The sequence below is a fragment of the Oncorhynchus mykiss genome, chromosome 13, assembly GCF_057628025.1.
Source record: "Oncorhynchus mykiss isolate SJ-2025 chromosome 13, ASM5762802v1, whole genome shotgun sequence".
Taxonomy (NCBI): domain Eukaryota; kingdom Metazoa; phylum Chordata; class Actinopteri; order Salmoniformes; family Salmonidae; genus Oncorhynchus; species Oncorhynchus mykiss.
Window position 1 is genome coordinate 31,782,144 of NC_143034.1, and position 15,716 is coordinate 31,797,859.

At 42.3% G+C, this 15,716-nt stretch overlaps 1 protein-coding gene across 1 annotated transcript in view; it reads left to right on the forward strand.

The window, feature by feature from the left end:
• The first annotated feature begins 6,674 nt into the window (after nt 1–6,674).
• The window catches only part of LOC110485984 (voltage-dependent calcium channel gamma-4 subunit-like), a 29,976-nt gene continuing 20,934 nt past the window's right edge, over nt 6,675–15,716 (forward strand). The window contains exon 1 of the mRNA XM_021557253.3: nt 6,675–7,242. Within this exon, the coding sequence (XP_021412928.2) occupies nt 7,026–7,242 (217 nt within the window). The 5' untranslated portion in view covers nt 6,675–7,025. The remainder of the gene's footprint in view (nt 7,243–15,716) is intronic.

Below are 15,716 nucleotides of genomic sequence, written 5' to 3' on the forward strand. Positions count from 1 at the left end.
AGTTAATTTTACTGGCGAATAGGGATTCAATTCACTTAAAAAGGTGATTCTGAGAGACATTGACCAAAAACATGCATTTGTTTTCTTTATTTACTTACCCCACAGCCAGCATTAGCGTCACTTCTAGTGAAACAATATCATAACAAGTTGCACATATAGAACATTGGAGGATATTGTAGGAATTTGGGTATGTAGGAATTTGGGATATCGGGGGTCAGTGACATTTAAGATGAGGGAGGACAAAACATTTTTTTCATGAGCATGGCCTTATTTCTATTACACCATGTTATAGGACTGTCATTCATATTACATCCACCCAGTTCAATGTAAGAGCGATAGGTTTAGGCTACTATATGATAATCAAATCTTCCCTATACCCATCACGATTGCTAGGTGCACACAGTTCGAGCTAACATTTTTAAGTGACAGGCTACTGCTACATGGACAGACAGTGACACATTCAATACCGCCTTGCACACTCTTGCCTGCATCTAGCTGATCTCGGGTGTAATCATTAGTTCAACAGTTGCAAACGAGAGTTCTATTTGATAAATTCAGGTATGTTTATCCCTATTTCGTTCTGTTTGCTTCTGTTTTAAGAAGCGTTTTTCAACTAAATTGTCCGAATGAATACACCCCTGATCACACGTAAACACACAGGCTTTTATGAGCTGTTTGACTCCAACTAAGCATATATCCTCTGCAATTTTGTTAATTATGGGAAACGCTAATATAGACTGACCAGGCTAATCCAGGTGAAAGCCATGATCGCTTATTGTCACTTGTTAAAATGACCCCACGTCTCTCGCGTGGCTCAGTTGCTAGAACGTGACACTTGCAACACCACGGTTGTGGGTTTGATTCCCACGGAGGACCAGAGTGTGTTCCTAATTTTTGGGAAACTAAATGTATCAGATTACTATAGGCGGAATTAGGTGTTTTGGGTTGGGGTCAAGACCCCAAAGGACCAGAATTGTCCATATTGATACAGAAATCCTAAACAATTATACAGATTTGTTAAGAACAGGTTGATTGACAAAGTAGTGAAAATTTGAAGAATTGAATGAATTACCTTTCGGGCTATGATTAAAAATAAATAAATGCACCAGTCGGGAGATTAAGTGTATTACGAAGTGACTCTGATAACAAATTCAAATGGTGCATACATAAATGGACTAATTTGGGAATTGTGAAATGATTGACTGCCTCGTTTCATTATTGCAAAACAGTCCAAAAGGAAATGACAACATCAACCAAATTAGCACTCCTAATCCGCACAGATACACACACTGTTTGTGCCACAGAATGTAATGGCACAAACCATAGCTACAATATAGTAGTGCTATATCAGGTCAGCCGTTCCCTCTCATCCCTTGGGAACTTGGCTGAAAACGGTTTGATCTGTTTCTTTGTGTGTGTGTGTGTGTGTGAGAGAGATTTCAGAGTACTGCCCTGTCTCCAACATGACGCAAATGATATCTCTCTCCAAATCGCCTGGGTGAATCATGAGCATGTGTATCCTTAGCTGAAATGCACAAAGAGACTTCTATTGGTCGATGGATGCCTCCTGCTTTGTTAGAACATTGGAATTACAATTCATGTCCCGCGTCTCTTCGTGTGTAACACAACTGAGGGAATGAAGAGAGAAACTTGATGTATATAGAATGTTGTGAACAAAGTCACCAAGTGCTTGAATACTTATTTAAAGCCCTAAAGGATTACTCTTTGCACATGGCCTCCCTGGTAAATTCATGTTTGTGTTTATCTTTTTGTCTGTGTGTGTGTCTCCCTGTCTGTTGCCCTGGCAATTATCAAAAAGCTAATTTGTATCAAGATATAACAGCTGGGTGCCTGCTTGAAGTATTTAAAAAAGAGCATCTTGCTTTTAATCATTGGTGTACCTCTACGGGACTCAAGCTGATTCAACTCGGGGGAGTGGAGACTCAGCCCTTTGAAAATCAGGCTCCCATTTCCAGTCTTCGAATCTAAAAAAAAAAAAAAAACTAGGACTAAATAGCACAGCGTTTCCCAGACTTGGTTCCGGGGACCTCAAGGGGTGCACGTTTTTGGTTTTTTGCCCTAGCTGATTGAAATAATCAAAGCTTGAATCCACTGTGTAGTGCTATGGCAAAAAAATAAAATGTGCACCCCTTGTGTTCCTCAGGACTGAGTTTGGGAAATGCTAAAATAGCACATCACTGATTCTCTCTGTCCCCCCCCCCCCCCCCCCCACCGAGGGTAATCTTTCCTGCATGGCTTTATGTCAATGGTCGAGGGACACTTCACCACATTTAACAAATAGGAGGTTAAAAAGTGGTGAAGTTACCCTTCAAAATATCCTAAATGTTGCAATTTAACACATTTTCCTGTATGGTGGAGATGTCCATCATTAACAACACACACACACGGCAACATTAGTGAAGTTTGAGTCCAGAATTCTGTTTCTAAGCAGCTTACCACAGCCTGAGGGATTGGTTTGTTCTCTTCCTTCTCACTTCCATTGTTCCTTTCTTTCTCTCTCCTCCCCTCTGCTCCAAGCCCCGTCTAGACACTCACTATCTCCTCTGACATCATAGGGGGAAGCCATCTCTATACCCAGGACCATACTAGACCTGAATGGCACCCTATTCCCTACACTCTTAAAGGTTATTCGGCTGTCCCCATAGGATAACTATTTTTGGTTCCATGTAAAACCGTGTTTGGTTATAGGAAGAATAATTTTGGGATCCATCTACTGTACATGGAACCCAAAAGAGTTCTACCTGTAATCAAAAGGGTTCTACCTCCAGCCAAAAAAGGTTCTTCAAAGTATTCTCCTATGGGAACAGCCGAAGAACCCTTTAAGGTTTGAGATACCACCTTTTTTTCCAAAGCGTGTAAGTAAAATTATTTTTAGGTGAGGTTTTACCAGAAGAAAGTTCTAGAAATTACTCATGAGGCACTCCAACAAAATCAATGTCATTATTTGAAATAACTGGACATCATTTTGGACATCTTGGCTTTAAAAGAAACCGTCTTTAGGATGTCCACATGCACATAGCATTCTTGGAAGTGCTACACTCACAGATACAGTGCTCTCGGAAAGTATTCAGACCCCTTAACTTTTCCCACATGTTGTTACCTTATATCAGTATTCTGACCCTTTACTCTGTACTTTGCTGAAGCACCTTTGGCAGCGATTACAGCATGGAGTCTTCTTGGGGATGACGTTACAAGCTTAGCACAGCTGTATTTGGGGAGATTCTCCCATTCTTCACTGCAGATCCTCTCAAGCTCTTTCAGGTTGGATGGGGAGCGTTGCTGCACAACTATTTTCAGGTCTCTCCAGAGATGTTTGATCGGGTTCAAGTCCAGGCTGTGGCTGGGCCACTCACGGACATTCAGAGAACTAACGAGTCAGTAAACCCACTACAATCATGCAGTAACGTTACAGTGTACAGTCAGTAAGCAGTTTAGCTGGTATACGCTCCCCATCCCGAAACCACTCCTGCGTTGTCTTGGCTGTGTGCTTAGGGTCATTGTCCTATTGGAAGGTGAACCCTTGCCCCAAGTCTGAGATCCTGAGAGCTCTGGAGCAGGTTTTCATCAAAGATCTCTCTGTACTTTGCTCCGTTCATCTTTCCCCCGATCCTGACTAGTTTTTCTGCCCCTGAAAAACATCCACACAACATGATGCTGCCACCACCATGCTTCACCATAGGGATGGTATTGGCCAGATGATGAGCGGTACCTGGTTTTCTCCAGATGTGACGCTTGGCATTCAAGTCAAAGAGTTCAATCTTGGTTTCATCAGACCAGAGAATCTTGTTTCTCATGGTCAGAGTCCTTTAGGTGCCTTTTTGCAAACTCCTGTCATGTCTTTTACTGAGGAGTGGCTTCTGTCTGGCCACTCTACCATAAAGGCCTGATTGGTGGATTGCTGCAGAGATTGTCCTTCTGGAAGGTTCTCCCATCTCCAGAGGAACTCTAGAGCTCTGTCAGAGTGTCCATTGGGTTCTTGGTCACCTCCCTGACCAAGGCCCTTCTCCCCTAATTGCTCAGTTTGGCCAGGCAACCAGCTCCATTTAAGAATGATCAAGGCCACTTTGTTCTTGGGGGACCTTCAAAGCTGCAGACATTTGTTCATACCCTTCCCCAGATCTGTGCCTCGACACAATCCTGTCTCGGAGCTCTGCGGACAATTCTTCGACCTCATGGCTTGTTTTTTGCTCTGACATGCACTGTCAACTGTGGGACCTTTATAAATGCATGTGTGTGCCTTTCCAAATCATGTCCAATTGAATTTACCACAGGTGTACTCCAAACACATTGTAGGAACATCTCAAGGGTGATCAATGGAAACAGGATGCACCTAAGCTCAATTTCAAGTCTCATAGCAAAGAGTCTGAATACTTATGTAAATAAAATAAGAATTGTTTTTCTTTTGTCTTTATGAGGTATTGTGTGTAGATGAATGAGGGGAATTTTATCCATTTTAGAATAAAGCTGTTTCGCAAACAACATGTGGAAAAAGTCAAGTGGTGTGAATACTTTTCGAATGCACTCTACATTTGTATGCAACACGTCATACTAATACCAAGGAGGCCTACCACTGAGACAGATGGCATCCGTGCCATTTCAGTTCAAGCTCATCGCCGACCAGCATAATCTCCTTGGAGGGGGTTACGGAGATTGTCTCTAATATTTCTGTCTGTGTGAGGTCAAGATGCCACAGACTAGAAGTCATGAAAATAACATTTTGTTGCAACGTGCAACACATCTATGAAAGGATACGTGTCTTCATTGACACTCGGCAAAAACATCTGTTTCACAATTTCCCTCTTCTTTGTCTTACACGTTACATGTGTGTATTTTCTGGTCTTTGTCTTTCCCTCGGTGCAATGAAACGTTAGCTATTAAGAGGAAAGTTGACGAACTAACACAAACCAGAAGGCTCTCTCTGCTGCTCTATGATCCTAAACTATAATCCTACTTAGATAAACCAACTAACATGCTAACAATGAGAAAACAACCCAGCCCCGAGTACCTTTTGATTTCCTATCTAAACAACACTGACATGTCTCCCACTGTCATGTCTCCCCACAGAGGATGTCTCCACTCTCATACACTGGAGCGGTTCAGGATATGATTCAACCCCTTCAAGTGGCCCATTTCTCTCTCTCTCACACACACACACACAGGAAGTGAATCAGAGTGTGGCTGGGGGGCTTTCTTTCAAAGGGATGGGACAGAAACGGCAGCGAGCTAGCCAAGCCCAGCAGGTTCTCTCTCTGTGTGTCTGTGAAAGGGAAACGCTCTGCGTGGACCACAGCTGATCCAGCTGAAGCCCGGACTTTAAAGAGGCTGTTCAACCATTGAAATTACAGTTAAGATGGACATAACTTTCAAAAGTGATCTAAAGTCTGCAGGCTACAAGTCCAATAAATGGGAGTTGGAGGTTTGATGACGAGCTTAATTTCAGGCGTTATGGTCATTTTCTGGCCATTTCTACACTGAAGAAAAATATGAACGCATCTTGTAAAGTGTTGGTACTGTGTTTCATGGGCTGAAATAAAAGATGCCGTAAATGTTCCATACACACAAAAACCTTATTTAGCTCTAATTTTGTGCACAAACTTGTTTACATCCCTGTTGGTGAGCGTTTCTCATTTGCCAAGATAATCCATCTACCTGACAGGTGTGGCATAACAAGAAGCTGATTAAACAGCATGATCATTACACAGGTGCACCTTGTGCTGGGGACAGTAAAAGGCCACTCTAAAATGTGCAATTTGGTCACACAACACAAGTTTTGAAGGAGTCGAACATCGTTTTAGAGAATTTGGCAGTATGTTTAACTGTCGTGTGGGCGAGCGGTTTGCTGATGTCCACGTTGTGAACAGAGTGCCCCATGGTGGCGGTGGGGTTATGGTGTGGGCAGGCATAAGCTACTGACAACAAACACAATTGCATATTTTTTCAATGGCAATTTGAATGCACCGAGATACCGTGATGAGATCCTGAGGCCCATTGTTGTGACATTCATCCGCTACCATCACCTCATGTTTCAGCATGATAATGCACGGCCACACGTCGTAATCATCTGTACACAATTCCTGGAAGCTGAAAATGTCCCAGTTCATGTCCCAGACATGTCACCCATTGAGCATGTTTGGAATGCTCTGGATTGATGTGTAGGACAGCATGTTCCAGTTCCCGCCGATATCCAACAACTTCGCACAGCCATTGAAGAGGAGTGGGACAACATTCCACAGGCCACAATCAACAGCCTCATCAACTTTATGCAAAGGAGATGTGTTGCGCTGCATGAGGCAAATGGTGTCACACCAGATACTGACTGGTTTTCTGATCCACACCCCTACCTTTTTTAAAAGGTATCTGTGACTAACATATGCATATCTGTATTCCCAGTCATGTGAAATTCATAGATTGAAATACATTAAATAGGCCCCAATTGACTGATTTCCTTATATGAACTGTAATTCAGTAAAATCTTAGAAATTGTTGCATGTTGCGTTTATATTTTTGTACAATATATTTTCATATACCCACATATGCCTCAATGGCATATGTGGGTTTGCCTTGTTTGATATCAGTTGTTATGTTGTATCCTTCTGATGCCGACTCGAGGCCAATCAATGTCGTCTCTCATTGGTTAGCTGAATAGAAGGTGTGGTCTTGGTAGAAGATGTTGCGCTCTTTGGCAAATCAATTCATTTGAGGAGCGAAAGCAATTCCCACATCGAAAAACACCATTCCATTCTTGGGGGTGGAAAACGTCAACCTGTGGAGGAATCAACGACTTCTGCGATGTGAACTTTGGGGAATTAAAACCATGAGAAGCGTGAAGAGGAAAAAGCTACTGAACTTAAAAAGCACTCCAGTTGAAGTTTACATGAAAGTGATGTTCTAGAAAAAAAAAAACGGCAACCATAGCCATATTCTGCCGCACCAATTCGCCATATGGTTAGAGCGCGTGCCTCTTTAGTGTGTTCATAGCCCGTTGTGGATTATTATGAGGCGTCATGGCGTGGTGTGACCGTGGGTGTCAGATACTGCTGACCATCGTGGGCGCTTTTTCAGCTTTCAGTCTGATGACAATAGCTATTGGGACCGACTACTGGCTCTATTCTCGGGCGTACATATGTAACGCCACCAATGTCACCACGGACGACATGCAACCCAAGAAAACTAGAGGCGACCTGACGCACTCCGGACTGTGGCGGATTTGTTGTATAGAAGGTACTTTGTCAGCTTTCTGGTCAATTATTTTAAGTTTTTTTTCTCCATTTGGTTAATATAGGAAAGTTTCTGATGTATGAATCATTGAGTACTTTGTGTGTTGGGGGCGTTTGGGGAAAAACATAGGTGACAAAACCTTTTCTACACTGAAATAAACTGTCCACGCACAGAGTGAAGTTGTTAGGGCGTTTGATAGAAGCTGGTGTAGGCTACTCCTGCGTGCACGCTCAGTAATTGTGGGAACGTTATACCATCATGTATCCATGTGCGTAATGCAATGTATTAGGACTACTTTATATTTTTGCTTCGGATATGACGTGGCCTCGTTACCATATACTGTACATGCATAATGCACGGCTGTATGGAAATGTGCAATAGAACTAATTCATAGCCTACTCAACCCGTTTATAATCAATGACTGTTACTTTTAGGAGTGCACAACTACGAGTTTAACTTCAGACTGTTTAGATGCGCTTCTCCAAACGGAGGTTCTTTGTCCATCCAGTTCAGTGTACGTGATGCTGTTGCTTGGCAACTACACATAAGCCATTGCTATGGAAACATGAGTGAGATTTAGAAATAGTTATCTGCAAATAGGGTTAACTTTAATCAAATTCAAAGCATGTATGTTTTTCACCAACATGAGATGGAACGAATATGTGAGTTACTTTCTCGTTTCAACATAAGACCTGGGTTGGGCTTTGTTAAGAGAGTTGCACAGCAAGGAAAGATTCAGTCAACTTCATTTATAATGTCTACCCATTTGAGACAGGTGCTGAGAATTGTATCTATCAATACATCTTAATCAATACGATAAATCTGTTCAGTGGTGTCCTTCGATTTGGTCACATCCAGATGAATATAGCATCTAAATGACATAATGGATGTTGGGTCTCTACTTTTTCCCACCAAAACCCAATTATTTACTCTTCTCCATTGAAGTAGCCACTAGCCAGCTCTTCCAGATTACTTGCGTCAATGTTAGGCGAAATCAACCACGTTAATAAATATGCAGCCGCTAACCGCTGTAGTGTTGCGATGGGGAAATTATTCTCTAGCGAACTGCAAGCGAACTGAAGTGCACTTGCGTAAATTGGCCTGGGGAAAGATGGAGACTTCCACTTATTATTTTGATTATCAAACCTTGCAATATAAATAGGTAAATATTACTTGTTATTTCTTCTGTAGGTTAGCAAGTGAAGTACAGACACTCACAGAGAGATAGAGGGTGAGAAAAGTCAAGGTTGACAAAAAATACAATTCTCAATCATTGCTATTCCATGTATGTCCACAGCTAGGCAACACAATGTCAAGTGGCAACATTACCCACAATTCTCTTTCCCTTTCTCAACCCTCTACTTTTCTCCAACCCCTAACATGTATGTAGCGAACTATAAATTACTAAATTGACCTTACACTGCTCATCTCTTTTAACGACGTGTTCCAAATGGAAAGCTCTTTATTTAGTGCCTTGTAAAACAAAATGTTCTTAGCTGCGGGAGAGCACAGGGGAGGCTTTTAAGACGCGCACGGAACAACTTGAGTCTTGTTCCCAGCTCGCCTTAAATCAAACAAGAACTCCCACTTAACCAGCGCTTCCCTCCTGTGTCTCTCTCTGTGTCGACGGGAGACGAAATGACGCACTTCAAAGAGAGAGAGTGAGCGCGAAAGAGAAAGTGGGAGGGGTCTTATTTACTTCCTTCTAAGTAGATAAGACACCTGTTGAATGACTGTCATTCTTTCTTTGTGTTTTTGAATGGCTTTTGATTTTGAGTAGCTATTGTTGCTTTCCAGACTGAATAAGAAAGACTTATTGATGATAAGGACGATGATGCATGGGTCTTGTTGGGTGTTTTGCTCTGTGAGGTAATTGTTGAATGATGTTTGTAATAAGCAAATGGGCTTCGTGAGATACTTTTTATAGCTATCGAAACACATTTTGGGGGTCTAAAATCATGGTGTTGTTTGTGTACGCAGGTCTACTCGCACACCCGCCAGTCCCCATATGAAAACATTAGTAAAATGTCAAAGAGCTCCTCAGAGATGTAGGCACGAAATGTGCTTCTTGGGCACCAGGAGGAGGTTGCCATGGCAATGCTATGCTGAGTAATAAAGGATGAACTGTTGTCTCGCAGACAGACTGAGTTTCCACTAGTTACCACAGGCAAAGTCAAAATTGTCTATATCGTAAAAATTCATGAAAATATTGTTTTTTATTTTTGGTATTCATTTAAGCTTAGGTTAGGCATAAGGTCAGTAGTGTGGTTATGGTTAGATTTAAAATCGCATTTTAAGAAGAGAAATTGTAGAATTAAGCAGGTGTTACGAATCCCTTTGTCCCGGCAGTCTAGGGGGGATGGTATTGAGACCCTTAACATAACTCATGCAAAGTGTAATAGTGACGAAGTAACGGTGAGAACGAATCTGGCATTGTGACAGAATTTACCTTTCGATAATCCGTACATAACCTGGACGTACCATCAGGTTTAGGAACCAGAATGCAAGGAGAACTCCAAGGGCTGGAACTTGGCGTAGCCAGGTCATTCTCCAACAAATATTTCACTTCATCCCTCATTATCTCCCGCTTAGAAGCATTGACACGATATGGGTGTTGCTTGATAGGGGCAGCATTTCCAACATTAATGTCATGTTCCAACACATTTGTACAAGTAGGAACGTCATTAAAGAGACATGGAAAACTGTGTAGCAGCCTCACAATATCGTTGGCCTGTCCGTCTGTTAAATGAACCAGACCTGATTGGATAGACAGCAGCATTTCGGAGTTGGGCAATCTAATGCACTGCTGCTGAGTATTGCGCAACTCCAATCCATCAACAATATGACAGTCCACTATCCTATTATATAGCAGTTCCTTTCGCTGTTTTTGAACTATCTAACTGGTTGATGGGTCGGGTGTGATATGCTTTCAACATGTTAATGTGGCACACACGAGATTGGCGTTTTCAGGAGTTTGAAGCACAATCAGTTTCACTTAATTTATTTTCAATGAAATACAGACCAGAGAAACGAGCTGACAGTGAAGATCCGTGAACAGGCAATAACACCAGTACTTGGTCACCTGGCTGTAATGGACGAGAAACAGCCTGTTTATCATAGTGTCTTTTCATACTCCTCTGTGAGGAAGACAGAGCTTCCTTTGCGAGAGCACAGGCTTGGTGTAGGCGCTCACGAAAGCGACTAACATAGTCCAATACATTCTCATCTCCTGTACACAACTCTTGGGACAAAAACTGTTCTTTAAGGACTTTAATTGGTCCTCTCACCGTGTGACCAAACACTAGTTCAGCCGGGCTGAACCCTAGGGACTCCTGCACAGTTTCACGAGCAGCAAACAAAACTAGAGGAACTCCCTCATCCCAATCTTTCTCAGTTTCCAAACAATATTTACGTAGCATACACTTCAGTGTCTGATGCCATCTTTCAAGCGCACCCTGAGACTCTGGATGATATGCGCTTGCCACACGGTGCGTAATTGACAAGGATTTTAACACCTGTTTGAAGAGCTTTGATAGGAAATTGGTACCTTGATCACTTTGTGCCACCTTAAGTAACCCAAATGTCGTGAAGAATTTAATTAAGGCTTTACTCACTACCGGGGCTGTAATCCTTCGCAGAGGAATGGCCTCGGGGTATCTTGTTGCCATACACATAATCGTTAACAGAAACTGGTTACCCGATTTTGTCTTCGGTAACGATCCAACACCACATGTTCGAATGGTTCACCTATGACAGGTATTGGACAAAGAGGAGCGGGAGGAATAACCTGGTTTTCCTGTTATCTGACATTATGTGGCATGTCCGACAGAACTGAGCCACATCTTGTTTTAAACCTGGCCGAAATAAGTGGGATAACACATATTGTCGAAAGGCTGTCGGAATCACTATTTGGTAAACAGCATTCCAATCTCCGTCCACGTCTACGCTGTCGGAATCACTATTTGGGAAACAGCATTCCAATCTCCGTCCACGTCTACATGGGATGTCCATTTACGCATGAGGAGATTACCATCAATGAAGTACGCCACGTTCTTCTTTACCTCTTCCAATGAGACAACACTAGAAAAACATTTAGCAAGCTTGGTGTCAACCTTTTGGTTAGCAATCAGCTGCTCACGAGTGACTGGTAACTGTATTGCATCAGCAATAAATTCGACATACTTCGATTCTTCCCTGGGCTGTTTGTCAGAGGTGATCAGCTTCCCAGAGGTAGCACACAACCCATCCTCTTGATCAACCTCTTTGAACAGAACAGTGTTCGACAAATCTATCACGTCACCCACTTGTCGTACCTGAGCACGAGTGACAGCACAAGCAGGGAACACATGTGGATAACTCTGTGCCAGCTCATTGGAGAGAGAGTGGTCACTTTTATCCAACACTTCCAATACTGGTACTACCTTTCCTCCGGCAATATTATTACCCATTATAAAGGTCACACCTTTTACTGGCAACCTAGGACGTACCCCCACTCTGAATATTCCATTGATTAACTCAGAGTGTAATTTCACAAAGTGCAATGGTACTGGGACAAAACCCATTTCAATACCCTGAACTAACACACTGGAACCACAGTATGTATCGTCGGATAAGGGCAACGCATCAGACAATATAAACGACTGCGCCACACCAGTTTCTCTAAGGATTTTAACCGGACGCTGAGACGCTTCGTCATTCGCTAGGGACACAAACCCCCTCGAAAATGAAAGGTTCATAACTGCGGTCGGGGACTGAGACTTTCAAACTGCAGTTACCCTGAGGCACCTGTTTAGTTTCAGACCTCACAACTGTACAAATTAGCCCAACACCTGTTGGCGGCTTGGCACGAAGAGGCATCCCTTGTTTGTGTTTTAGCAGGAAGCAATCATTAATCATATGTCCCACTTTATGGAAATAGAAACAGGGACGCTCATTCTTCTGGCGTGCTTGATATACTACTGCTGGCCGACTAGGGCTAAAAGTAGGCAATTCAGTGGCTCTACTCTCAGTATGAGCCGCAAACACACTCTTGTGCGCCAACACAGACGCTTCTGACAGGGAGGATACTTTCTGTTAGTTTAGGTAAACTACAATGCGTTCGGGTAAGCAATTTTTAAACTCTTCCAACAAGATTAACTCCCGGAGAGAGTTGAAATCAGTTACCTTACTAGCAGCATGCCATTTATCAAACAGATTTCCCTTGTCTCTAGCAAATTCCACATAAGTCTTACTAGAAGACTTCCTATGAGACCTAAATCTCTGTCGGTATGCCTCAGGCACAAGCTCATAGGCGCGAAGAACAGTAGCTTTGACCACTTCATAATTCAAACTGTCTTCCAGAGGTAGCGCTGACAAAACCTCTTGGGCTTTACCAGTTCATATACACTGAAGCAATAGGCACCATACCTCTTCGGGCCATTTCAATGCATTTCAATACATTCAAAAACACAAAAATAGGAGTCAACCTCTGACTCTCTGAACAAAGGTACCAAGGCAATTTGCCTACTAATGTCAAAAGTGTTGGAAGCTCCAGTTGGTGAGGACGCCTCACTAACATTCACAGCAGGAACAGAGGCTAGCCTCGCCGTCTCTGCCTCCAGTTCCATCTGGCGCATTTTGAACTCCAACTGCCGTTGTTCTCTGTCTACCTCAATTGTACACATCTCCAACTCTTAACTGCCTCTGTTCTCGTTCTTTTTCCTTTTCCTGCCTCAATTTTACATATCTCCAACTGGAGATTCTCTCGCCTAATTTGGGCTCTCTCTTCTGCCTCCAGTTGGAACTGTATTGACCGGACATCCCTCCTGGCATCACCTGTTGACTGTGGGGAGAGTGGTAGGAAAGAACCCAAGGAAATAAACAAATATCCTAAAAACACCCTAAGATAGTTAGCTGTATTGAAGTAGGCTAGTCTAACTAACCAAAAATACAGTGGGTGGTCCGCCCAGTTCTTACTAGTGTATTTAGACAAAGTTTACCTACGGCTAGTGTATGCCCATGGGCGACTTGTCTTGGTACCCCCTTTTCCCACCATTAAACAAACAGTTAAACACCATAACAGAACAATACTCACAGTTGGAGACAAAGTGACATGTAGGTGCAAAAACAAAAGAGAGATTGAGCTCCAGAGGAACCAACTGAGTGGGTTTTTAAACCAAGGGAAAGGGGATGTGATTGGGTAATGGAAACAGGAGGTGTGTCTTATGATTGATGACTGCATGGTGACTGATTGGGGAATGATGATTGCCACCTGTGAGGAGGGGAGAAGGAGAGAAAAGAAATACACACACACACACACACAGGTTACCTGTATCCGTAACAGCAGGGTATATGACTTTGTGGCTGTGGTAACTAGTGATGACGGACAGACGGGAGAGAAACCCCCCTGCTCTCCCGCCTCTGTTAGCTCTTTCTGCACATCTCCTCAGTTAAAAAACCTCTTAGCGCACGGATCCCGCTAGCGGGATCAAATTCGACAACATCCAGTGAAATTGCAGAGCGCCAAATTCAAAATAAAAAATCGTAATATTAAACATTCATGAAAATACAAGTGTCTTAAATGGTTCAAAAGCGTACAATCTTGATAATCAAACTCCGTTGTCAGATTTCAAAAAGGCTTTATGGCGAACGCATAGCATTCGATTGTCTGAGGACAGCGCCTCACATTAACATATTTTCCAATCCAGCACAAAATCAAAACAGCGATAAAATAAATCACTCACTTTTGAAGATCTTCCTCTGTTTCTAATCCCAAGGACCCCAGCTACACAATAAATGGTCGTTTTGTTCGATACAGTCCTTCTTTATATACCAAAAGCGCTGTTTAGTTGGCGCCATTGAATTCAATAATCCACTCCTTCAACATGCATACAAAGGATTCCAAAAAGTTACCAGCAAAGTTCATACCAACAAGTAAAACAATGTTTTATATTAACCCTCAGGTTGTCTAATATCTAAATAAACGATAATATTTAATATGGAGAATACTATGTTCAATAGCAAAGGAAAAGAACGAAGAGTGCGCCCTCATTCACTCGCGCAAAAAGACTACTTTTACCTTGGCGCTCACCTTGGTAAGACTACAAATACTTCTTCACTTTTAAAAAAAAAAAACAAGCCTAAAACCTTGTATAAAGACTTTATCTAGTGGAAGCCATAGGAACTGCAATCTGGGAGGCGGAAATAAGATCTTTCAATAGCATTGCATTGGAAGTCATTGGGAGCTCAAAAAAAATCTATTCTGAATGGATTTTCCTCTGGTTTTTGCCTGCCATATCAGTTCTATACTTAACAGAGTGTTTTCTATCCAATTATACCAATGATTTGCATATCCTAGAAATTTACTTTGGGCACGTCAGAGAGACGGAAATTCAGGAAACTAGACTGTGCGCTGAGAGGTAAAAAAAAAAAAAAGCCTCCCAAGTGGCGCAGCGGTTTAAGGCACTGCATCACAGTGCTTGAGGTGTTACTACAGCCGTGAGTTTGAGTGCGACTTGGCAGGGTCATGTTTCGGAAGATGCCTGGCTCTCGACCGTCGCCTATCCCGAGTCCGTACAGGTGTTGCAGCGATGGGACAATACTAACTACCAATTGGGGAGAAAAATGGGTAAAAGTACAAAAAAAGAAAATAAATCAAATCTAGCAGTGATGCGAGCTGGGGTCGGCAGACACTGAGGAATCTTTTGTTGTTACATTTGTTTATTTATTGGAGTTGCTCGCAGTGCGAGTGAAGTGGATACATTGTATCTTTTCATTGTTAGAACCAAGAGCACAGGCCAGAGCATTTCGTATATTATTCCTTATGTAAATCCGAAACACTCCATTTAGTATGATATGTTACATTTCGTATGGTATGTTTTCATTTGTGGATATCCATCGCCCATTTTGTATGATATACACATTTTAATTTGTAACATATGTTACAAATTTGCCAAAAGGTACAATATGTTACAAATTTACGTATATATGTATACATGTTACGAATTCTAGCTAGGTGGCTAACATTAGCTAGCTTGCTAATGTAAGCTAGGCTAGGGGTTAGGGCTAAGGTTAAGTTTAGGAGTTAAGGTTAAGGATAGGGTTAGCTAAATGGTTAAGGTTAGGGGAAGGGTTGCAAAGTAGCTAAAATGTAGAAAGTAGTAGAAAAGTTGCTAATTAGCTAAAATGCAAAAGTTATCCGTGATGACATTTGAACTCGCAACCTCTGGGTTGCTAGACGTTCGCGTTATATGCCCGCCCAACCACCCTACTTTCGTTTTTCCTTAAGTAACTATCTTATGCAACCATACTAAACGTCACATATCATACTAATTTGAGTGTTCCAGATTTAGATTACTTTGTTACGTGTAGTCTATGAGATTAGGCTAGTCACGCAGCCTCAGTGCCATAGAGGGAAAGTGGAGCATATCGACAGTCATGCTTGCACCTTTATGTCGCTGAAAACCCCGTCTCACATTTTATATAATTTCATAAACCAT